Below are 26,642 nucleotides of genomic sequence, written 5' to 3'. Positions count from 1 at the left end.
ATTGTAAGGGATTTGATATATGTCATATCTGAATGGTCTAGTGGGTTCCCCTACTTTCTTCAATTTAAGTCTGAATTTTGCAATCAGGAGCTCGTGATCTGAGCCATAGTCAGCTCCAGGTCTTATTTTTGCTGACTGTATAGAGCTTCTCTGTCTTAGGCTGCAAAGAAAATAATCAATATAATCAATCTGATTTTGGTAATGACCATCTGTAGAGTTGTCTCTTGTGTTGTTGGAAGAGGGTGTCTGCTACGACAAGTATGTTCTCTTGGCAAAACTCTGTTAGTCTTTGCCCTGTTCTATTTTGTACTCCAAGGCCAGATTTGCCTGTTACTCCAGATACCTCTTGACTTCCTACTTTTGCATTCCAATCCACTATGCTAAAAAGGAGATCTTATTTTCGGTGTATATTGTCACTCTGCTTATTTACCTTACATGCAGAGTACATCATGTGAAATGCAGGGCTGGATGACTCACAAGTTGGAATCAAGATTGCTGGGAGAAACATCAAACTTCAGATATGCAGATGATACCACTAATGGAGGAACTAGAGTGCTTCTTGATGAGTGAAAGAAGACAGTGAAAACTCAACATTCAAAAAACTAAGATCATGACTTCAAGGCAAACAGACTGGAAAAAGTGGAAACAATGATGGATTTTGTTTTCTTGGGCTCCAAAATCACTGAAGATGGTGACTGCAGCCATGAAATTAAAAGAGGCTTGCTCCTCAGAAGAAAAGCCATGACAAACCTAGACAGCATATTAAAAATCAGAGATATCACTTTGCTGACAAAGGTCCGTATAGTCAAAATTATGGTTTTTCCAGCAGTCATGTACGGATGTGAGACCTGGACCATAAAGAAGGTTGACCACCAAAGAACTGATGCTTTCAACACGTGGTGTTGGAGAAAACTCTTGAGAGTCTCCTGGACAGCAGGAAATCAAACTAGTCAGTCTTAAAGGAAATCAACCTTGAATATTCATTAGAAGGCTGAAGCTGAAGCTCCAATACTTTGGCCCCGTCATAAGAAGAGCTGACTCATTGGAAAAGACCCTGATGCTGGGAAAGACCGAGGAGGGCAAAAGGAGATGGGAGTGGCAGAGACTTAGATGGTTAGATAACATCAATGATTCAATGGACATGAGTTTGGGCAAACTCTAGGAGGTACTGAAAGACAGGGAAGCCTGGCGTGCTGTAGTCCATGGGAGAGCAAAGAGTCGGATGTGACTTAACGATTGAAGAACAACACTGGGACTCCATCTGGTGATCATGAAATAAATACGGGTCCCTTCTTTGTGTGTGTGTTAGTTGCTTGGTTGTGACCAACTAACTCTTTGTGATCCCATGGACTGTAGTGCACCAAGTTCTTCATGGCATTCTCCAGGAAAGAATACAGGCGTGGGTAGCCACTCCCTTCTCCAGGGGATCTTCTTGACCTGGGGATCGAACCTGGGCCTGCCGCACTGCAGGCAGATTCTTTACCATCTGAGCCAGAAAGCCAATTTGCTAATAATGAAGCTTCACCAAGTACTCTCTGTCCTGGAGGCTATTATATGCTACTTCCTCCCCTTTCTCCCAGAGTGGATCTGTCCCTGGTCTTCTGATTGAAAAATCACCTCTACGACAAACCACTATTCATGATGGGGGTGTAGTTTATCCTTCAAGATTGATGTGATAAAGGACAAAAAGGTCAAGAACCAACAGACTGGATGACATCTAAGGTAGGAGAGCAGCACATTGTAATGAAAATACTACAGGACAAGTAGGCAAGAAACCTGGATCACGGCAAGAAATGTTGGCTCTACTGTGACCGGTGAGTGACTTTGGAAAGTCACCTGTTTTCATTTTCTTTTTCTACAAAACTAGGTTTTTAAATTATTTGTTCTAAAGATTCTTCCTAACTCTAAACTCTTATGCATTTGCCTTTCTTAAAATGGGGCAGTACAGGTGAAAGGGGTAGAAAGTATCCTTGTGGGATTAAGGATCTTAGGCTTTCTCTCCTAGAATCTTCTGTTGTGCTCCTATGTGGCTTGGCTACTCTCCATTTTGGTGCAGCTGTCCTTCTGGAATATCTCCTTACCAGCATGCTACAAATTTCCCTTCTTCTCTTTTCTATTCCCTACATTCCTGTCTTCCTTTATTCAGTGTATTCCCTTACATTGGTAGAACACTTATTCCAGAGGTTTTCTGAGAAAAAGTGACAAGTAAATTGTTTTTTGAGACTTGAATGTCTGATAATATCTTTACTGTACTTCCACATTTGATTAATAATATGGTTGGGTATATCATCCTAACTTGGATATAACTTTTCTTCAACAATTGAAAGCATGATCCACATTCTACTAGCTTCCAATATTGGTTAGAGACGTACACAACTATTCTGACTCCTGATTCTTCACCCATGACCTGCCTTATTCTCAACTCTGGAAGTCTGGATTATATCTTTGGGTTTCTAGCATACATTAAGTTTCATTATAGTGTACCTTTGTGTGGGATATTTTTAACACTGTGCCTGGCACTTGTTAAACCTTTTCATCTGGAAATTATTTTCTGGGATTCATTGGAATGAAGTATTTTCAAGAATGACCCTTCAATTGTTCTATCTTCTTTCTCTTACTTTGGTCTTCTTTGTTTTTTCCGACTTTACTTCCAACTCTATCAAGTTTTCCATACCTGCTTAATTTTTAATTTTCAAAAGCCCCTTTGTTGGTTTTATTCATATTCATGTGTGCTATATCTTTTCTATGAAACTAAATATTTATTATTTCTGCTAAGTTTTCTCCCTCTACAGACTGTGTATTTCTCAAGTTGATTTTTTTTTGTGTGTTTGGAATCTATATTTTATGTGAGAATCCTTCTGCAGAAATTTAGCACTCCTCACTGTCTAAAAAGCTGACCGGAAGCTTTTAGCAAGCGAAACTTGGAAGACCAGACTTCACTGGCCATCTGGTGAGATCTTGTTTTTGAAGAATCCCTAATGTCAATATCCTTATTTCTTTCTTCTTTGGGTGGTCAGATTTCCCAGGGATGTATCTTCAGATCTTCTGCTTGAGTGATATATGACTGGGAACCAATAGGTGAAGATGGCTAGAAGGCTCTCACCATTCTGTATCTAACCTTTAACTTAAATATCTTCATTTGTGTTTGGTGTGTCCCAGTTTAAAGACTGTTGATCTGACCCTGTCTAGAAAATAGACCTGTGGCAGTCTACTGAGACGACAGGGCTTCACAGAGTAGGGAAAGGGAACAGAGCATTAACTACTGCAGGCTTTTAAGCAATCCCTGTTTTTAGCCTTACATTCTCACTTTCAGAGGTACCCAAGGATACTCATTATCAAGACTGTATACTTGAGTTAGAGTGTATACTCAGGTTATTTCTCAGCTTTCCACACTGTTAAAGGGTTGGGCTCTCTTAAAGTGTGAGTCCATTATCACTAACCCCAATTTTTTGACTCTTCTTTTCTTTGTCCTTGTGAATTTGGGTCTTTAAAAAATTCTATTGTTAGTGTTGTTTCAGTAGGGAGCAAAAGAAAAAATACATATACATTCAAGCAGCTATCGCTGCAGTTATACAGACTCACATTTCCTGTCACTCTCGCCTGCCTTCTTTGGGATGCCAACCTTCTTCTGCCTTCTTGGCTTGTCCCAGTACCCTGGCATTTGACTTCTTCCACTTACCTTCACTGGACATTATATGCAAAGGTTAAAAAATTTTAAGGTGTTTATCGTTCTCTTATGACCAAAAACAAGTTTAACCTTTTTGTATCTGTCTCACTCCATGCTTAAACCCATATTCAAATAAGCTGCATTTTGCTTCTGTGTGACAACTACCAATAAGGCATTTTGTAGTTTACAAAATATTTTCACATATGGCATCATATTTTACCCTTAAAAACCCCACTGCAAAGATAGGTCATTTTATACACAAGATGGAAACAAATGGTTAAACAGTTGGTCTGAAATTTGTTCTCTTTTGCAGGGGAAAGGAGGATGCCTCAGGAAAGAAAAAAGGTAACTTGGTCAAATTTCTTTATAAACATGCTAATGATAGATTTCCTGGAAATAAATTACTAGTATTTGCTGGCCAGAGAATCCTTTTTTGGGGGGAGTGGGGAGGAGGTGGTGTATAGTTAAATTATAGAAATTTACTTTCTCACAGTTCTGAAAGTTCGAAGTCCATGATCAAGCTGTTGGCAGAAGAATCCTTATTTATAGACTGCTTATAGCTGAATGTACTTGGTTGGTCTAGGACTGTTTATGGTAAATAATCCTGGAATCTAGGGATTTGGGGGGCATAAATCCATAATCCCTGGGAAATGTAACTATCTGGGCATAAAATTAAGGTGTTTCATGACCAAAATGACTTTCTTTTGTGTAAGTAATGTCAAAGCCTTTGACATTAACCGTGGCCAGAGTGGGAACCCAGGAGGTTGTACTGTAGTCCCAGAGCTCTTGCTGCTTTGCTATGCCACATGGTCATCTGCATACATGAAGTTACAGTTGACCCCTGAGTGGCACAGGGGTGAGGAAATAAATTTTGTGAGGAAATAAATTTTCTGTAATTTTGCAGTCCAAAATCCAACTATAATTTATAGTTGGCTTTCCACATACACAGTTTCTCCATATACATGGTTCTAAATCTGTGAATTCCATCAACTGCAGCTTGTTTATTATTCTAGTATGTAACGCTGAAAAAATTTGTATGAAAGTCAACCCATGCAATTCAAATCCATGTTGTTCAAGGGTCAACTAAAACTTGATACTGCTAAGATCTCTGATTTTAATGAGTGTGATTTGACGATCCAATCCTTTAGACTCTTTGTACCATGTGATACATTCCAGTGAGATGGAAAAACAGAACAAAACACAATAAAACCTGGGTTGCAGAATCAGAAACATACTTGCCTGCTGGTTCTATCACTGACCAATTGTTTGACTTTGGGCAAGTTACTTACAACGTTCAAGCCTATTTCCTTACCTATGCAATACTTCTTACGTAAGATGCAAACTATTTTAATGACAAATATAAGAGAACAATAGATAAAGATGACATAATACAACAGGACATTTAGAAACAACCTTAAACGCTGGAGGGAAAAAAAAGTTTTGCTTACTTTTTTCTTGTAATGCCTGCAGTTTATTCAGTTCCTCATTCTCTTCATCACTCTCTTCACTGCTTGTGCTGCTGACATCCAAAACTATATCCCTTTTGGGATCTACTCGGAGAAAATTGCGGCATTCAAAAGTCAGGTGACCAGCTAAGTAAAACAAAGAAATATGAATGACAAAACTACAGATACATTACATATTTTTTGCTTTGTTTATCCACTAAGCAACAATTACAATTTAATAATATAATATTTAGTTGTAACTTTTATTCAGTGAATGATCATCTGCTTTACCTGAATGAAAAAGAACTGTTTTTAACAGGGCTTCTTATTCAATAAATATTTTTTTGGTTACATCTTATAGATTTTAGAATACACAATTAATGTAAATACTTTCAACTTTAGAGTTTATATTTAATTCCTTTCCACTACCTATGTGCTTCTCATCTTACTATTACATTTTCATTACACAGCTTTCACCTAACTAAAGGTGTCATAATAAAATAATTGAACATGTTCAAAAGAATACTTATGATTTTAATTCTAACAATAATATTCAGTTCTTAAAGATTCTCCCTATAAGAAAACTACAACAGTTATCTACTTATTGCATGATGCGATTAAAAAATCAAACATTATAAACACCTGGAGACCAAACAATATCACTAATATCTAAGTACCTATCACCTGCATGTTAACATTTTGCTTTATTCACTTATAATTTTTTTTAAGTGAAAGGCTTGCAAACGTGCACACACAAAGTTGGAGAGCTTGCACCATGGCTTGGAACCCTGCCCCAAACCCATTCCATTTTCTTTTTCTTCAGAAGTTGGTTATACTGAAGTTGGTGTTGATATTTTCAGAACATCGTATTATTATTTTTTAACATAAACTCAATTATACTTAGCTATCATTCTGTAACTTTCTGCCATTCAATATTATGTTTTGTGATTCATCTATGCTAACATCAGATCAGATCAGATCAGTCGCTCAGTCGTGTCTGACTCTTTGTGACCCTGTGAGTCGCGGCACGCCAGGCCTCCCTGTCCATCACCAACTCCCGGAGTTCACTCAAACTATGTCCATTGAGTCAGTGATGCCATCCAGCCATCTCATCCTCTGTCGTCCCTTTTCCTCTTGCCCTCAATCCCTCCCAGCATCAGGGTCTTTTCCAATGAGTCAACTCTTCACATGAGGTGGCCAAAGTACTGGAGTTTCAGCTTTAGCATCATTCCTTTCAAAGAAATCCCAAGGCTGATCTCCTTTAGGATGGACTGGTTGGATCTCCTTGCAGTCCAAGGGACTCTCAAGAGTCTTCTCCAACACCACAGTTCAAAAGCATCAATTCTTTAGCACTCAGCTTTCTTCACAGTCCAACTCTCGCATCCATATATGACCACAGGAAACACAATAGCCTTGACTAGATGGACCTTTGTTGGCAAAGTAATGTCTCTGCTTTTCAATATGCTATCTAGGTTGGTCATAACTTTTCTTCCAAGGAGTAAGAGTCTTTTAACTTCATGGCTGCAATCACCATCTGCAGTGATTTTGGAGCCCCCCAAAATAAAGTCTGATACTGTTTCCACTCTTTCCCCATCTATTTGCCATGAAGTGATGGGACCAGATGCCATGATCTTCATTTTCTGAATGTTGAGCTTTAAACCAACTTTTTCACTCTCCTCTTTCACTCTCATCAAGAGGCTTTTTAGTTCTTCTTCACTTTCTGCCATAAGGGTGGTGTCATCTGCATATCTGAGGTTATTGATATTTCTCCCGGCAATCTTGATTCCAACTTGTGCTTCTTCCAGCCCAGCATTTCTCATGATGTACTCTGCATATTAAGTTAAATAAGCAGGGTGACAATATACAGCCTTGATGTACTCCTTTTCCTATTTGGAACCAGTCTGTTGTTCCATGTCCAGTTCTAACTGTTGCTTCCTGACCTGCATATAGGTGGTCTGGTATTCCCATCTCTTTCAGAATTTTCCACAGTTTATTGTGATCCACACAGTCAAGGGCTTTGGCAGTCATTAAAGCAGAAATAGATGTTTTTCTGGAACTCTCTTGATTTTTCGATGATCCAGCGGATGTTGGCAATTTGATCTGTGGTTCCTCTGCCTTTTCTAAAACCAGCCTGAACATATGGGAGTTCATGGTTCACGTACTGCTGAAGCCTGGCTTGGAGAATTTTGAGCATTACTTTACTAGAGTATGAGATGAGTGCAATTGTGCGGTAGTTTGAGCATTCTTTGGCATTGCCTTTCTTTGGGATTGGAATGAAAACTGACCTTTTCCAGTCCTGTGGCCACTGCTGGGTTTTCCAAATTTGCTGGCATAGTGAGTGCAGCACTTTCACAGCATCATCTTTCAGGATTTGGAATAGCTCAACTGGAGTTCCATCACCTCCACTAGCTTTGTTCGTAGTGATGTTTTCTGAAGCCCACCTGACTTCACATTCCAGGATGTCTGGCTCTAGGTGAGTGGTCATACCATTGTGATTTGGTCGTGAAGATCTTTTGTGTACAGTTCTTCTGTGTATTCTTGCCGCCTCTTCTTAATATCTTCTGCTTCTGTTAGGTCCATACCATTTCTGTCCTTTATCGAGCCCATCTTTACGTGAAATGTTCCCTTGGTATCTCTAATTTTCTTGAAGAGATCTCTAGTCTTTCCCATTCTGTTGTTTTCCTCTATTTTTTTGCACTGATCGCTGAAGAAGGCTTTCTTATCTCTTTTTGCTATTCTTTGGAACTCTGCATTCAGATGCTTATATCTTTCCTTTGTTCCTTTGCTTTTCGCTTCTCTTCTTTTCACAGCTATTTGTAAGGCCTCCCCAGACAGCCATTTTGCTTTTTTGCATTTCTTTTCCATGGGATGGTCTTGATACCTGTCTCCTGTACAATGTCAGGAACCTCAGTAGATGCAATTATCTCATTTTATCTGATGAATAATGTTCCATTGTATAAAAATATGTTTACCCTTTCTACTACTGATAGGATCTTAGGTTGCTTCTAGCATTTTGCTATTATAATAATGATGAAATGTGTAAACATGTGCACATATGCCTAAGGCAGTAACTTTGAAATTTTTTTGACTAGGACTGACTAATGATAAAAAATAACAATGCAATCAAGTGTATTAATATATATGTTCATATGCAAATACACACTAACTCACCAAAAAAAACCACAAAAATTACCTGTAGCACTATGACATTTGATATTCAAAAAATATGAATGCTGATAGAAACCACATAATTTATTTCACAACCATCAATTCACTACAATTCTGTTCTAGGATTTAGTCCTACTTCTCTCTTATTCAAGGATAAAATCTTTTGGAAGTCTTAGACTCATATGAGAGCATCTCCTAGCAAAGTACCAATCTTGGGCTGGGTCCTGAGCCTTGCCTTATTCCCTGAACTCAGTCAATACACAAAAATAGAAGTTCAAGAACCCTGGGTTCAGCAAATACCCTCAACACCTCCTAGACTTTCTGCTTCCTTTGGTTGCTAGTCTCTAAGTATTCATGAATTCTGTATTTTCTCCTAGCATACTAATATATCTAATATGTACTGCATATTTTATACTAGTTTCTTAGTTGTTTACAGTAGGGTCCAGCCTGCCATACTGCTGGAAACAAATTTTCTTGGTTTTGATTTCCTTCCAAATGAATCATTCAGAAATGTTCTTTTTGGTTTCCAAACATACAGAGCTTTCAGATTATGTTTTTGCTGATTTCTCAATGTGTTACACTGTTATCAGAGAGTATCTCTAAGGTAAATCAGTGTTTTAGTGTTTGCCTGTATGGTATCAGTGTTTCAGTATTTGCTAAGATTTCTTTTATGGCCTATCTTGTAGTAAATCTGGGGGAAAACTTGGAATGTATTTTAAAAGAATATATCACTATTTGTTGAAGAGAGGCTTTTATGTTTATTTTGTTTTCAAACCTCCATCTTACTTTCTTGTGTAATAATTTCTGATAGTATAATTTTTAAGTACCTTTATCACTATATATTTGTCCATTTTCCCTTGTAATAGATTTTGCTATACATGTTTTGAGATTATATTAATAGGTATAGTCAAAATCATTATTTTATCTTCTTGGTTGATTAGAACTGCTCTTGCCTCAAAAGTCTAGTATTATAATTGCTGTACCAGTTGCTCTTTTGGTTATTATTAGTTAAATCATATGAAATTACCATTTGCATGAGTAAAACTGTTGAATATCAACAATATTCAACCTAATATCTATTTGCTCTTTTTCCTCCATCCCTTTATTTTGAAATTTTCTATGTAGTTTTCAGTTTTCTAAGTAGTTTCACTAATAATGACATGTAGCTGGACTTACTTTTTTAACGTGATAACAGACTACCTTTTCACATTAATTTCTTAGCTTGGAAAGCTAGTTTCTGCCTCATTGGAGGCAGTGTAAATTTACTCCTCATACCTACAGATGATGTAAGCTTGGGCTGTCATTTCTGAATTATTCCTTTTCCTCTAATTATTGTTTTATAGGAAGTTAAACACAGTAAACTTTCTCATCACTTCCCCTAGACAGTAAATGGAACTTCTTTAATTCCCACTTCACTGCTTTTTTGAGCAGTCTGGCTTTAACCAACAGCCTTCACTCCAGCCATGCTGTGATCCTGCAGGAGTCTAAAGCTTCATTCCGTATTCCATAAAAGTCTACCCAGGAGGCCTGTGAACCTCACTGTTTTCAGCTATCATTCCCTACTCTGGCTTTGAGCACCTTTTCCTTTCTAACATGTGGCAATTTTCCTTTTATTCTTTTGAGCTAGCTTATTTTTATTTTTGTTGTTACTATATTTTTCTCCAGCATCTCTCTGTGTTTGGAGCCAAACAGAGGACTTTCTATGTTGGTTTAGTTGGCCATTTTGATCAGAATTTCTGATGATACAATTTTTCTTTTACTTAAACTAGCTTGGCATCCAAACACCTTACACTGTCATTATTATTTAATATAAATAAACTACTTAAATAATAACCACACTGGCAGCAGTCTGTCTCACATCCTTTTTTGGCCTTGCTTTAATGAAACTGACCCTAAACTGATAAGACAACACACTGCTTCAGATCAGATCATTCGCTCAGTCGTGTCCGACTCTTTCCGACCCCATGAATCACAGCATGCCAGGCCTCCCTGTCCATCACCAACACCTGGAGTTCACTGAGACTCACATCCATTAAGTCAGTGATGCCAACCAGCCATCTCATCCTCTGTCGTCCCCTTCTCCTTCTGCCCCCAATCCCTCCCAGCATCAGAGTCTTTTCCAATGAGTCAACTCTTCACATGAGGTGGCCAAAGTACTGGAGTTTCAGCTTTAGCATCAGTCCTTCCAAAAAAATCCCAGGGCTGATCTCCTTCAGAATGGACAGGTTGGATCTCCTTGCAGTCCAAGGGACTCTCGTATTCTCCAACACCACAGTTCAAAAGCATCAATTCTTCGGTGCTCAGCCTTCTTCACAGTCCAACTCTCACATCCATACATGACCACAGGAAAAACCATAGCCTTGACTAGACGAACATTTGTTGGCAAAGTAATGTCTCTGCTTTTGAATGTGCTATCTAGGTTGGTCATAACTTTCCTTCCAAGGAGTAAGCGTCTTTTAATTTCATGGCTGCAGTCACCATCTGCAGTGATTTTGGAGCCCCGAAAAATAAAGTCTGACACCATTTCCCCATCTATTTCCCATGAAGTGATGGGACCGGATGCCATGATCTTCATTTTCTGAATGTTGAGCTTTAAGCCAACTTTTTCACTCTCCACTTTCACTTTCATCAAGAGGCTTTTTAGTTCCTCTTCACTTTCTGCCATAAGGGTGGTGTCATCTGCATATCTGATGTTATTGATATTTCTCCCGGCAATCTTGATTCCAGCTTGTGTTTCTTCCAGTCCGGCGTTTCTCATGATGTACTCTGCATATAAGTTAAATAAACAGGGTGACAATATACAGCCTTGACATACTCCTTTTCCTATTTGGAACCAGTCTGTTGGTCCATGTCCAGTTCTAACTGTTGCTTCCTGACCTGCATACAGATTTCTCAGGAGGCCGATCAGGTGGTCTGGTATTCCCATCTCTTTCAGAATTTTCCACAGTTTATTGTGATCCACACAGTCAAAGGCTTTGGCATAGTCAATAAAGCAGAAAGAGATGTTTTTCTGGAATTCTCTTGCTTTTTCCATGATCCAGCGGATGTTGGCAATTTGATCTGTGGTTCCTCTGCCTTTTCTAAAACCAGCTTGAACATCAGGAAGTTCACAGTTCACATATTGCTGAAGCCTGGCTTGGAGAATTTTGAGCATTACTTTACTAGCGTGTGAGATGAGTACAATTGTGCAGTAGTTTGAGTATTCTTTGGCATTGCCTTTCTTTGGGATTGGAATGAAAACTGACCTTTTCAGTCCTGTGGCCACTGCTGAGTTTTCCAAATTTGCTGGCATATTGAGTGCAGCACTTTCACAGCATCATCTTTCAGGATTTGGAATAGCTCAACTGGAATTCCATCACCTCCACTAGCTTTGTTTGTAGTGATGCTTTTTAAGGCCCACTTGACTTCACATTCCAGTATGTCTGGCTCTAGGTCAGTGATCACACCATCGTGATTATCTGGGTCGTGAAGATCTTTTTTGTACAGTTCTTCTGTGTACTCTTGCCATCTCTTCTTAATATCTTCTGCTTCTGTTAGGTCCATACCATTTCTGTCCTTTATCGAGCCCATCTTTGCATGAAATGTTCCTTTGGTATTTCTGATTTTCTTGAAGAGATCTCTAGTCTTTCCCATTCTGTTGTTTTCCTCTATTTCTTTGCATTGATCGCTGAGGTAGGTTTTCTTATCTCTTTTTGCTATTCTTCGGAACTCTGCATTCAGATGTTTATATCTTTCCTTTGTTCCTTTGCTTTTCGCTTCTCTTCTTTTCACAGCTATTTGTAAGGCCTTCCCAGACAGCCATTTTGCTTTTTTTGCATTTCTTTTCCATGGGGATGGTCTTGATCCCTGTCTCCTAGCAATGTCATGAACCTCATTCCATAGTTCATCAGGCACTTTATCTATCAGATCTAGGCCCTTAAATCTATTTCTCACTTCCACTGTATAATCATAAGGGATTTGATTTAGGTCAGTGGTTTTCCACACTTTCTTCAATTTAAGTCTGAATTTGGCAATAAGGACTTCATGATCTGAGCCACAGTCAGCTCCTGGTCTTGTTTTTGCTGACTGTATAGAGCTTCTCCATCTTTGGCTGCAAAGAATATAATCAATCTGATTTTGGTGTTGACCATCTGGTGATGTCCATGTATAGAGCCTTCTCTTGTGCTGTTGGAAGAGGGTGTTTGCTATGACCAGTGCATTTTCTTGGCAAAACTCTATTTGTCTTTACCCTGCTTCATTCCGTATTCCAAGACCAAATTTCCCTGTTACTCCAGGTGTTTGACTTCCTACTTTTGCATTCCAGTCCCCTATAATGAAAAGGACATCTTTTTTGGATGTTAGTTCTAAAAGGTCTTGTAGGTCTTCATAGAACCGTTCAACTTCAGCTTCTTCAGAGTTACTGGTTGGGGCATAGATGTGGATTACTGTGATACTGAATGGCTTGCCTTGGAAACGAACAGAGATCATTCTGTCGTTTTTGAGATTGCATCCAAGTACTGCATTTCCGACTCTTTTGTCGACCATCATGGCTACTCCTTTTCTTCTGAGGGTTTCCTGCCCGCAGTAGTAGATATATCTGAGTTAAATTCACCCATTCCAGTCCATTTCAGATCGCTGATTCCTAGAATGTCGACATTCACTCTTGCCATCTCTTGTTTGACCACTTCCAATTTGCCTTGATTCATGGAGCTGACATTCCAGGTACCTATGCAATATTGCTCTTTACAGCATCGGACCTTGCTTCTATCACCAGTCATATCCACAGCTGGGTATTCTTTTTGCTTTGGCTCCATCCCTTCATTCTTTCTGGAGTTATTTCTCCACTGATCTCCAGTAGCATATTGGGCACCTACTGACCTAGGGAGTTTCTCTTTCAGTATCCTATCATTTTGTCTTTTCATACTGTTCACACACTGCTTATGAAGCTACAAAAAAAATTTCCTTTTTTTTTTCCAGTTGGGGAACATAAGTGAACAAACTTAAGAAATTAACTCCAAAATATAGTTCTTATGAGTTCTTTTCTAAATAGACTCTCAGGAGACAATGATGACGATCAGAGATGATCAGAAACATAAATTTTGACCACAGATATGTAGAGACATTTCAAAGTTATAACATCTCAGTTCAGTTCAGTCGCTCAGTTGTGTCTGACTCTTTGTGACCCCATGAATTGCAGCATGCCAGGCTTCCCTGTCCATCACCAACTCCCGGAGTTTACCCAAACTCAAGTCCATTGAGTCGGTGATACCATCCAGCCATCTCATCCTCTGTCGTCCCCTTCTCTTCTTGCCCCCAGTCCCTCCCAGCATCAGGGTCTTTTCCAATGAAGTCAACTCTTCGCATGAGGTCGCCAAAGTACTGGAGTTTCAGCTTTTGCATCAGTCCGTCCAATGAACACCCAGGACTGATCTCCTTTAGGATGGACTGGTTGGATCTCCTTGCAGTCCAAGGGACTCTCAAGAGTCTTCTCCAACACACTTCAAAAGCATCAATTCTTTGGCACTCAGCTTTCTTCACAGTCCAACTCTTGCATCCATACATGACCACTGGAAAAACCATAGCCTTGACTAGACGGACCTCTGTTGGCAAAGTAATGTCTCTTCTTTTTAATATGCTGTCTAGGTTGGTCATAACTTTCCTTCCAAGGAGCAAGAGTCTTTTAACTTCATGGCTGCAATCACCATTTGCAGTGATTTTGGAGCCCCAAAAAACAAAGTCTGATACTGTTTCCACTCTTTCCCCATCTATTTGCCATGAAGCGATGGGACTGGATGCCATGATCTTCGTTTTCTGAATGTTGAGCTTTAAGCCAACTTTTTCACTCTCCTCTTTCACTTTCATCAAGAGGCTTTTTAGTTCTTCTTCACTTTCTGCCATAAGGGTGGTGTCATCTGCATATCTGAGGTTATTGATATTTCTCCCGGCAATCTTGATTCCAGCTTGTGTGTCTTCCAGCTGATTGCGAAAAGTAATGGGGCTTATTCAGTAATGGAAAAACAGACCCTTAAATTTATAAAAAAATACAAGAGGCCTTGAATAGCCAAAAAATCTGAAAAAGAATAGAGGTGGAAGACTCATATTTCCTGATTTCAAAACTTACCACAAAGCTATAGAAATCAAAAGAAGGTGATCTATAGTCATAAGGATAGTCACATAAACCAATGCAGGAGTCCAGAAATAAACCCACACGTATATAGCCAATTGCTTTTTGACAAAATTGTTAGGTCTATTCAGTGGGGAAAGAATAGTCTCTTCAACAGACAGTGCTACGAGAACAGGATTTCCATGTGCGAAATAATGAAGTTGAATTCCTCACCTCATGTCATATGCAAAAACTGACTCAAAATGGATCAAAGACCATTACAATATAAGAACTCAAAGCATAAAAGTCTTAGAAGAAAGCATGGGGTAAGTCTTCTTTAACTTGGATTTGGCAATGGATTCTTACATGTAAAACACTAACAGCAAAATAACAAAAGATAAAACTGGTAAGCTGGATTTTATCAAATTTTAAAACATTTGTGCAAAGAAATTATGAAAGTGAAAAGACAACCTGCAGAATGGAAGAGAAGATTTGCAAATTATATATTTGATAGGGTTTAGCATTTAGTATATATACAATTCCCACAACTCAAGAACAAAAAGCAACTCCAATAAAAAATGGGCTAAGAAACTGAATAGACATTTCTCCAAAGAAGACATACAAATGGCCAATAAGACCATGAAAAAATACAGAACATAATTAGTCATTCGAGAAATGCAAATGAAAATCATGAGCTACCACATCACGTCTACTGAGATGGCTACAATTCAAAAATAATAGGAAAAAGGAAAATAAATATTGGCAACAATGTGGAGAAACTGAAACTCTTATATTGATATATTTCTGGTGGGAATATAAAATGATGGAGCTGCTGTGGAAAACAGTTTGGCAACTCAAGAAGCTCAACATACACGACCCAGTGTCCCACTCCTAGTTATATACCCAGAGAATCGAAAGCAGGGACTCAAACAGATGTGTACACCTTAATATTCACTGCTCATTATTCACAATAGCCAAAAGGTAAAAGTAACCCAAGTGTCTATCAATAGATAAATGAATTAAGAAAATGCGGTATATCTAGACAATGAAATATCATTCAGTCATAAGGAGGAATGAAGTTATGGTATCTGCTACAACATGAACAAACTTTGAAAACATTAGGCTGAGTGAAATAAGCCAGACACAAAAGGACAAATATATGATTCCACTTACATGAAATATATAGAATGACCAAATTCATAGAAATAGAAAGTAGATTAGAGGTTACCAGAGTCTGGCAGAAGGGAGGAGTGGGGAGATAGTGTTTGATGTTTATAGAGTTTTTGTTTGGTGTGATGAACAAGCATTGTAACTGAGAGTGATGGTTGGACAATACTGGGAATGTAATTAGCGCCACTGAATTGTACACTTAAAAGGAATTAAAATGGCAAATTATGTTTTATGTGTTTTACCACAATTTTTTTGAATGGGGGAAAAAATACCATGGCATAGTATAAAGTCTTACAAATAACCAGATTTCAATTCCCAGTCTTCCTACTTAACAACAGAGTAATCCTCTTGATTTTTAAAGAACAACTATGGCAAAGCATAGATCTAGAACTTGCATCTTTACAAGTCCATGGAAATAAGTACTGTAATCTCATTTTACAGACAGGCAACTGAATCACAGGGTGGTTAAGTAACTTGCCCAAAGTCACACAGCTAGTTATTGCCAGCTGTGTAAAAGCTATACCTAGGTGCCAGACCAATGGTTTTGAATATCCTAAAAGTGTGTGTGTGCTCAATTACTAAGTCATCTCTGACTTTGTGATCCCATGTACTGTGACCTGCCCGGCTCCTCTGTCCATGGGATTTTCCAGGCAAGAATACTGGAGCGGGTTGCCATTTCCTTCTCCAGGGGATCTTTCTGACCTGGGCATATAACTTACATCTCCTGCTTTGCAGGCAGATTCTTTACCACCTAGCCACCTCTTGGGACTATGAAATCTACCTACCTCACAGGGTTGTTTTAGCAATGAAATGCAATGAATTTAACCAAGCTCTGTCTCTATCTTAGGTCCTGAGTTTTGAAAACATAAGAGCTACATTATAAACTTCTGAATTCTTAAACCCAGCTAATTCCCCCCAAACTTCACATCCCTATTATTTTTATTCCTACCCAAAAGTATAGGCCTCTGTATTCCTGTAACTTTCCTGAAGTCTCATCCATACATTGCTCTTTCTGTTCCTCTGACTTAACTAATCATCACCCCTGTATCCCCCAATCGTTTTATGACAGCTGCTGAAACACGCAATCCCTTGTGGACCAACTGTGCTCAGAATGCTCCCTCTACCGCTTTTTAAAGGGATAGCTGGCTCTTCCCTGAAGATGCCTCTCTACAGCTTACCTCAGTATTATTAGCATGCTCCCCACTTCTTATCACTGCTTCTAAGTAGCAGTCCCCTAGGCTCCCCTTTGGGCTTCCCTGGTGGCTCAGATGATAAAGAATTTGCCTGCAATGTGGGAGACTCAGGTTCGATTCCTAGGTCGAAGGAATCTGGATAAGATAATGGCTACCCAACTCCTGTATTCTTGCCTGGACAATTCCATGGACAGAAGAGCCTGGCAGGCTACATTCCATGGGATCGCAAAGAATTGGATACAACTGAGCAACTAACACACACTCCCATTCAGCCCTCTGCGGCTGTACAGCACCCCCATCCAACTAAAACTGTTGGAACCTGGCTCAGACTAGCTCTTTACTTTAAGCTATCCTACAAGTCTTAAGTTAAAAGAGGTCCAAGTAGACGAACTGATATTAGTAGACAGACTGGGAAATCCATTCTAGATTTTGAAGTAAATATAGCATTTATATATAGAGAACTTCCTTAATTTTAATGTAAAAATTCAAATTTAATTGAATAATTAAATAAAATAAAATTAAATAAAATTGAATTGAATTGAATTAATTAAATAAAAATTTAATTTTAATGTAAACATTCAAACAAGATTTTAAGTGCATCACACATAGAGAAGACTAGAGAAGAGTATATAAAATGAATACTTACAGTTGAAAGAGAATTAATAAAGTAAATAGCTGCACCTCTCACGTTAGGGAACAGACTGTTACCAGAACCTTGACTAATCCTCTGTGTGTCCTTCCCCCACAGACCACTCGCTGACCCCTCTACCCTCTCCCTAGAACCACTAGCCTCCCTCAGGTATGTCTTCTCTGCTTTTCACTGTGGGCTTACTCCTTACGTATGCACTCCTAACCTTAAATCTTAAATAAAGAAATGAAATTAACAATGATGAAAGATATAAAGTATAAATAAATATAAGCAAATTTAAAAAACAGAAAAGACGTCAATGTACTCATTTCTTGCATGCAAACACATTCTTCAGGAGTTTTTATTCATATGAAGGATATGTATACTTACATGCCCACTTTTGCTAGTTCGCAAGCTTCAACGGAGCCAGGTTTCAGTTGTTGCTTAGAGGCATGTGACTTGGTTCTCCCAGCATGCTTTTATTCTTAGCCCTTCTCTTGGAGATTCATACCCAAGTATTCTCTTATTACATGATTTAAAAAATAAAATTTTTTCCCATACAAGAACATCTTTATTCCGTTATAAAATAACTCTGCTATGAACTAGAGTATCAACAACAATCCAGGTTCATTTGCATTTTCTCCAAACAACTTAGAAAACAGTGTAATGCCACTGTGAGAGCTGTTATCAAGGCTTTAGGAATTGTCACATTTATGTAGAGAAATGATATTTGTTTACAGTACGTAAGTACAAATTTAGATTGCATAATTGCACATGCTGAAGTTTACTTTTCCACTCCATTTCATTAATCATAATGGAGCTGTTTAAATCAAGGTTTCACCAGACCAAATTTACCTTTGTAAAGAGTTAATTCAATCAACAGGAAAACCTTTCATAAACAGTTTCCACTGATCACCTCTTCACCTAGTATCTGCAGGGATAAGGAATAAAAGGGTTAAGTATCTATATAGTTTTTTCTGGGATAGATTTTCTCCAAGCTCCTAAATCTACTCCACTTGTACTTCATAACATCTTTGCTAGTCACCAGATACATAGCCACCTGTCACTGGGTCCATGGCAGGGAATAGAGGTGTGTATTTAGTACAGAGGGATTTCTGAATTTTCTGCAAAACTGATCCAAATAACAGAGCTAAAGGACTATGCCCAAGGCCCTGAAATCAGGATGCTAAATCACATGGTCCAAAGAAGCAATGATTCACTGCACAAAATGCTATTCTTCAATGCACTTACGGTAGCCACATTTTTTACAGCCTGCTCGGACACTGTCCTTGTTGCAACCTGAAATACAATTAGATAACATTTTAGAAGACATATAGATAAGTAAAAACAAACATTTCATCACATGGAAAAGCTGAGAAAACCACCTGCAATAGAATTTATTTCTTAAAAAAAACCCAAATCCCCCCTGACCTAGCTTAGAGTACTGCTCAATTATTATAATTATTAGAAATAACTGGAAAAGCTAATTCACTCAAATTATTTTCTTGACAAATACTTAACAGAAGATATTTTTCTCTAACACAACAGAAATGCAGTATGATAGTGAAGAGTTTCAACATTTCAAGGATTCTCTAACACTGCAAAAGAAATTCCAGGGTACTTTGGCCTATCCCTCAAATACAAAGTAATTGACTAGATAGATATGTAAACATTCAGGTTAACAAATGTTTTTCTGCTTACCCTTAAAAGAAAAAGAAATTCTAACTTTCTTAAAGGAAATGGTGAAATTTTAGAAAGATACTTTAATTGCTAGGTATTAGAAGGAACATCTCAAATCGGCACTCAAATTTTGACAAGAGACAGGAAACTAGTCACATACTCAGTCTGACCAATGTTTATAAGTATTTACAATATCTCTGTATAATTAGTGGTACCCACAAGTAATGTTGAAGATACAAATATCAGATGAAGTAACATTTTTATTGTGATAAAATACATATAAACATTTATCATCTTAACCATTTCAAAGTGTACAATTCAGTGGTGTTAAATACATTTACAATGTTATGCAACCATCACCACTATATGACTTTCAAAACTTCATTCTTATCATCTCAAACAGTAACTGTAGCCAGTAAACAATACAGTCCATCCCCCTCCCTCTTTAGCCCCTGGTAATCTCTGTTCTACTTTCTGTCTCTATGCATTTGCCTATTTTAGGTATCTTATATAAGTGGAATCATACAATATTTATCCTTTCATGCTTGGCTTATTGTATCTAGCATTAAGTTTTCATGGTTCATCCATACTGTAGCACAAACCAGAGTAGCATCCCTTTTTATGACTGAATAATATTTCACTGTGTGTATATGTACTTCAAACTGATGTTAACCTCCAGTAAGGGCTCCCATCAATCAATCAAAGGGCCAGTACGTATTACTCTATTTCCTTAATGAAGGGTGTTTCACTTCCAAATCCTTCAAATGGAGATATCCCAATTTAATAAGGTACATAGTGCAATATAATATACCTAATTTTAAAAGAAAGATCATTTTCAAACCATTTATTTAATATTATAAAGTCAAATATTAATTTCCAGCTAAAATACACATTACTGAGTTGTTCAAATAAAAATACAGTCAGTTCTATTACAATGCTTGATTTTAGAGACATAAATTTGTTCCAGTGCACCTAAGAAGGAACAATTGGAGTGCAATGTGTCCATGAAATAGACTAGATGAATACAAAAACTGCATCCAGTTGATTGGAGCCTCAAAACACACATGGGCACATCTCAAAACATTTCTAGTGACCTCAGTTCACCCCACGTGTGCTGAGAGCAGCATCCATACCTATCTGGTTTTGTATTATCACCTTCCTACCATTACTTTAGAACTCAAAAGCTGCAATTCTTCTGAATTCCACTTCCACAGCAAACTTCAGGTCTTTTAAAAGGTATAATGCCCTACTTATTTCAATATTTATGTATCTTTTAGCCAATTAACATGTGCAGATAGGTTCCTATGATTTTTTATGTACCAGTGATGAAGTTTTTGAGTGTGGTGCCCCAACCTCATTCTTCTCCCCTTAAACCTGTGGGTTTTATTGCAGAGTGTAAAAACACATATGCTGCACTGTAGCAGAATTGTGAAATGAAATTGGGTTAATAATAAAATCAGGTTCTCTGTTATGAAATAACTGCATGTTGAAAAAAAGGCTCAGAGAATCCAGGTCAATGTCAAGTTTGTTACCATAGAAACCATAGACACTGAATAACACTGAATAAAACTGTACTAAATGCCCCGTTATCTGTCTTACAGCAAACTCAAGACGTTGTAATGGACAGATTTGAAGTCATCTCATCTCAGCACGTATTAGAAATTAACTCATCTTTGATGAAAGACATTGATAAAACTCATTATTCAAGTATCTCATATTTTTAGAATGAATAAAATATGAAACTTTTTCAGAGCAGTTCATCTGCTTTAATAAGGTTGTAATTTTTACACAAAAGGGAAGTATAATAAGAACTCTAAATAATTTCACATCAGCTATTTCCTCATCAGCCTTTGGTTAAATTAAGATTTCAAGCTTCATTTGTCTATAATTTTAGTGACTATCTGGCCAACTAAATGCTTCTACCTGGAACCTTGAACCTATCTTCTGGGAACCTATCTTTCTTGAACCTTCTACCTGGAACCTATCTTCCCTTTTCTACCTAAATTAACAAGTCAATTTCTGCTGTCTGGATCAAGAACTCTGTTGATATACCAGTACTCGAGATCTGTGTCAAACTGAACAGCAGGATTGTAAGGGAGGCCCTGACTCTGACAAGTTTTCCATTTCCCCACTTAGGTTCCCATGCTGTTCTCTGTTCCACTCCTCTTCAAATTTTGAGAATAATAAACCCTGCTTCCCTCAAAATGTTTCAACAATCCAAAAGCCATTAAATAATCATGACCTACAATCCAAAAGCCATCAAATAAAAACTCAGAAATCTGGCTACATAACAAAATCTGAATGGTGAAGACTACCAAAAGCAAACTCAAAATACACATTAAAAAAAATGGGAAAAGATATTTGCAATTCCTAGTACCAACAAAGGGCAGTTATCCCTACTCTAACCCACCAGATCATTAAGACCAATAGCCACCAGGGAAAAAATGGGCAAAGGAATTGAACAGAATGTTCACTGAAAAGGAAATAAAGACAACTCTGAAACATATGGACAGATGCTCAGCCTTATTCATGATAAATGAAATGTACATTAAAATCTATCCTGGGATTCCATTTTCACTTATCTGAACAGCAGAAATTGATAAGGTTGAAGACAGTGTGGCGGAGAATATACATATGTGTATCGCTGGTACAAGTATACATCAGTACGCTCTCTATGGAAAGTAAGCAGACAAAATCTATCAGAACCACTGAAGTACATACTCCTTTGATACAGCACATCCATATCTGGGAATTAATCCTCAATTTACCTGCACAAATGCATACAGGTTTATGTACAAAGTTATTCACTGCAGCGTATTTGTAATAGTAAGACAGTGGAAGTAACCTAGTCATCAATTTTGGTATAAAAGAATAAGGATGTTGTTTACTTAACGATATGCAATAATCTCTGAAAGAAAAAAGTAAACTATAGAATAGTGCTTACGGTACATTGCCATTTGTATAAAAGGAAGGAAAACCCCTGCACAGTTATACATAATATACATTTTATATACATTACATCAATAGATACAGACATGTAAAAAATGTCTCTGCAAGGATATACATTGGTTACCTGAAGAAAGCAGTCCTGGCTCCAGGGGGGAAAGGGTGAGAGACATGTCACTACAGACCTTTTATATCTCTAAAATTTAAAACATGTGAATGAGTTGCTTTCTCAAAAACCAAACCAAGAAACCTCCCTCAAACAAACCAAACCCAACAGTAAGAAGGGTTGCTGTCATGCAAGTATTCGTAGACAAAAGGCAATGATTGCACTTGCAAATTCTTCAGAGAAGCTATATTGCAGATTTTCAATAAAATTTCATTAACTGAAGATTTTAGGAGCAAATTGTAGAGGTCTTTATATCTTGCATTATTATATGTTAACAGGTTTCCTCTGAATCTAGAATTCTGCTGAGGTTGAGTGGTAAGGAGTCCTTCCCCTCCCAGGGAACTTACAGGAGCAAAAAAGGCCAGATTCTCCAGATTTGGGCCATGCTACATTTTGTATACAACTTAGTGCCTAGCATGGTGTAGAGTGGCTAGGAGCTTCTCAACAAATTTTTGCTGCTTTGAGGTTATAAACTTAAGAAAATACTTCATCAGTTGGGAATTGGTAATTTCTACAGCTCCCAATTGCCAGCTATGAAACTATTGTCATTAGCCTATCTGAAACATGATATGCTCTAGAAGAAAAGAAATTAAAGGACAAAAGAAAACAAAACAATGATTGCTGGGTAGGGGGAAATGACAGAGACACAAGGAAACTTCCCGAGGCGATGGAAATATTCAAAATTTTTACGTACATATGAACTTCAAGGTGTAGAAAAGTTTTCCCGCTACCTACATCAATAACATACATTGCCACTTTTGCCAGGTAACTCTTCACTGGGAATGGTTAATTATTAACATGAATGTAAGAATGTGAATGATAAAAGCAGTTTCAAAAGAAAACAAACTTCACTAGTGGCTTCCCTAGTGGCTCAGTGGTAAAGAAGCTGCCTGCAGCGCAGGAGACGTGGGTTCAATCCCTGGGATGGGAAGATCCCCTGGAGGAAGAAATGGCAGGCCACTCCAGTATTCTAGCCTGAGAAATCCCACAGACAGAGGAACCTGGGGTCACAAGAGTCCGACAAGATTTAGGAACTAAACCACAACTTCACTGAGTTTCATTGTGTTACAATGTCCTTTCCTTAATAACAATTCTGAGTCCATAATTTCACTAAGTAACAAAGTATACATTTCATTGTGTCACCTACAGAATGGTTACACACACTGCTATGGAAAAGCAGCTGAAGCAGGTGACCATAAAATAGGTGAGGCTCATTATCATTTGTGGAAACTAACCTTGATACTTTATAGTCATACTTTGTAATAATCACTAGCAGGACCACCCAAAAAATGCCATGTTGTAGAAGAGGGCAGCAGAGGATGAGATGGTTTGATGGCATCACTGACTCAATGGACATGAATCTGAGCAAACTCCAGGAGACAGTGAAGGACAGGGAAGTCTGGTGTGCTGCAGTCCATGGGGTCGCAAAGAGTCAGACACGATTAAGCGACTGAACAACAACATCTGTATGAGCATTATACCTAAAAATAAAAGAGCATTCTTGTCCTTTTTGATGATCAGAATCGTTGGAGCCCTACTTTTGTGTAATACACTATCTGGATCAATCATCCAAGAAATTACCTTCACATTTTCTGTATTTTCTAATGGCACTTGCATTGTGCTTTCACAGTGCTGTTGTGCTTATTATTTCAATTTTTTCCTGGGTTTAAACAGTTTATCTATGTCTTACCATCTAACTTAATGGTACAATTTAAGATGATTACACTTTGAAGTATTATTTTGAATTGAAAGAAGGTTAACATATCTATAACTCTGGTCTAAGTTTAAGGGAACTTCAATAAGGATTTTTTTTTTTTTTAAATCACTTTTGTCCTCTTTCTTAAGCAGTGCATTACATTGCATTACTTGACCTAAGTTTTATGAAGACCAGGCTGTGACACTGTGTCCCCCACTGTGCCTATACCACAGTGGTGCTCAAAACACTTGCTCAAATAATGAAACCAGCCGTGGCAGCAGGTCAACTCAGGATGCAGCTGTGTGTGGCAAAGGCCACCAGGGCTGACTCAGCTTATCAGGATGCCGAGGCAATCTACTGTGAAGATTGGACTTTCTCCGCTGGCCCCTTACACATTGATATTCTCCAAGCTCCACCCACAGACCTTCCCTTCATACTCTACACATTCCACCTGGGCAAAGACTTCCATTCCCCTGGCCTATTATAAGTGTGTGGATGACACCAAATTGTTCTTTGATTCTGTTTTCCTTCCTAAGATACAGATTTTCTCTCTTAGTGTATATTAGATATTTCCATTCCATGACTACATCTCAACACAAGACCCAACTGAACGCATCATCTCGCTAAAAACTGTTCCTTCTCAGGTGTTGCCTGAAATAGCCCCACCCAACTGCCTATCGGTGAAACTCAGGTGTATCTCATTTATAATCTTACTCACCTACCATGAATCAATCAGTGATTTTACCACCAGAAATATATCTCTAATCTATCTACTTCTCGTCTTTTTTACTGAGACCATCTGGTGAGGCATCATCATAACTTACCAGAGTTACTCTGAACTGGTGACTCTGCCTCCAAACTAGCTCTCCTCTAATCTACTGTGCAGCCATGATGCACATTCCAAAACGTGAGTACGTTTAAAAATCCTTAAATCTTTTCCTGTGGTCCTGAGGGAAACATCCAAACTCCTTCTCATGGCTTAAAACATCCTCTATGAATGGGAAATTGCCTTGTAATTATACTAAAACATGGCAAAATGGATAAGCACACAGGGTCCAGAGGAACCACACTGACCCATCACTTCCTAGCTGTCTCAACTACTCACTTGACTTCTCTGTCCCTCAGCATTCTGAACTGCAGAATGGAAATTGTAATACCTATCTCACAGTGTGGGTGCCAATGTTAAATAAGAGGAAAATACAATGCTTGAGACAGCGTCTGACACATCTGACATGCAGCAAATGCTTAGTAAATGTTAGCTACTGTTCTGTCTCCAGTTAATTTCTCACTTCTCTCTGTTAGTACTCTGAGTTCCATCCAAAGGGCACATCTTCTCACACATTTCCTCTTCCTTTGCATATCTGGTCTCTCCGGCTATAACTCCCCCTCTCACAATTCTTCAGGTCTCATCCTAAATGCCATATCCTCTGGAAAGTCCTTCTGAACTCTCCAGTTTCCTATTAGATGCCCTTTCTATGTGCTTCTCAAGGCTGTGTGTGCTCCCTGTCATACCACTGTCTGACTTTCTAGTACTTTCTTTTAACTGCTAAATTGTAAGTCCTGTGCGAAGGGCAACTGTATTCCCGGGGCCTAGTACAGAGCCTAGCATGCAATATGCCTTTAATAAAAATTGTCAGGTCTATGAATAAGTGTATCTTTCATCTTGTACATGACCTCAATGACCCAGATAACCATGATGGTGTGATCACTCACTTAGAGCCAGACATCCTGGAATGCAAAGTCAAGTGGGCCTTATGAAGCATCACTACAAACAAACCTAGTGGAGGTGATGGAATTCCAGTTGAACTATTTCAAATCCTAAAAAATTATGCTGTTAAAGTGTTGCACTCAATATGCCAGCAAATTTGGAAAATTCAGCAGTGGCCACAGGACTGTAAAAGGTCAGTTTTCATTCCAATCTGCAAAAAAGGCAATGCCAAAGTATGTTCGAACTACCACACAATTACACTGGTCTCACATGCTAGCAAAGTAATGCTCAAAATTCTCCAAGCCAGGGTTCAATGTGCATGAACTGAGAAATTCCAGATGGTCAAGTTGGATTTAGAAAAGGCAGAGGAACCAGAGATCAAACTGCCAACATCCACTGGATCAGAGAAAAAGCAAGAGAGTTCCAGAAAAATATCTACTTCTGCTTTATTGACTACGCTAAAGCCTTTGACTGTGTGGATCACAACAAACTGTGGAAAATTCTTTAAGAGATGGGACTATGAGACCACCTTACTTGTCTCCTGAGAAACCGGTATGTTTCAAGAAGCAACACTTAGAGCCAGACATGGAACAGACTGGTTCAAAATTGGGAAAGAAGTGCGTTAAGGTTGTATATTGTCACCCTGCTTATTTAACTTACGTGCAGAGTACATTATGCAAAATGGTGCTGGATGAAGTGCAAGCTGGAATCAAGACTGCCAGGAGAAATATCAATAATCTCAGATATGCAGATGACACCACCCTTATGGCAGAAAGCAAAGAACTAAATAGCCTCTTGATGACAGTGAAAGAGGAGAGTGAAAAAGCTGGCTTAAAACTCAACATTCAAAAAAAGAAGATCATGGCATCCGGTCCCATCACTTCCTGGCAAATTGATGGGGAAACAATGGAAACAGTGACAGACTTTCTTTTCTTGGGCTCCAAAATCACTGCAGATGGTGACTGCAGCCATGAAGTTAAAAGATGCTTGCTCCTTGGAAGAAAAGCTATGACCAACCTAGACAGCATATTAAAAAGCAGAGACATTACTTTGTCAACAAAGGTCTGTCTAGTCAAAGCTATGGTTTTTCCAG

The 26,642-nt window shown here is 38.3% G+C and overlaps 1 protein-coding gene across 2 annotated transcripts in view; it reads right to left on the bottom strand.

The window, feature by feature from the left end:
- SREK1IP1 (SREK1 interacting protein 1) overlaps nucleotides 1-26,642 on the bottom strand; it is a 41,318-nt gene that overhangs the window by 13,218 nt on the left and 1,458 nt on the right. The window contains exons 2-3 of one of the 2 annotated variants that reach the window (NM_001206619.1): nucleotides 18,605-18,652; nucleotides 5,116-5,259 (exon numbers count right to left, since the gene is read on the bottom strand). In NM_001206619.1, the coding sequence (NP_001193548.1) occupies nucleotides 5,116-5,259; nucleotides 18,605-18,652 (192 nt within the window). The remainder of the gene's footprint in view (nucleotides 1-5,115; nucleotides 5,260-18,604; nucleotides 18,653-26,642) is intronic. The other variant, XM_005221483.5, reaches the window with a different exon arrangement.

Source organism: Bos taurus, chromosome 20 (assembly GCF_002263795.3).
Source record: "Bos taurus isolate L1 Dominette 01449 registration number 42190680 breed Hereford chromosome 20, ARS-UCD2.0, whole genome shotgun sequence".
Classification (NCBI taxonomy): Eukaryota; Metazoa; Chordata; class Mammalia; order Artiodactyla; family Bovidae; genus Bos; species Bos taurus.
This window is presented reverse-complemented; position numbering and strand designations above follow the sequence as displayed.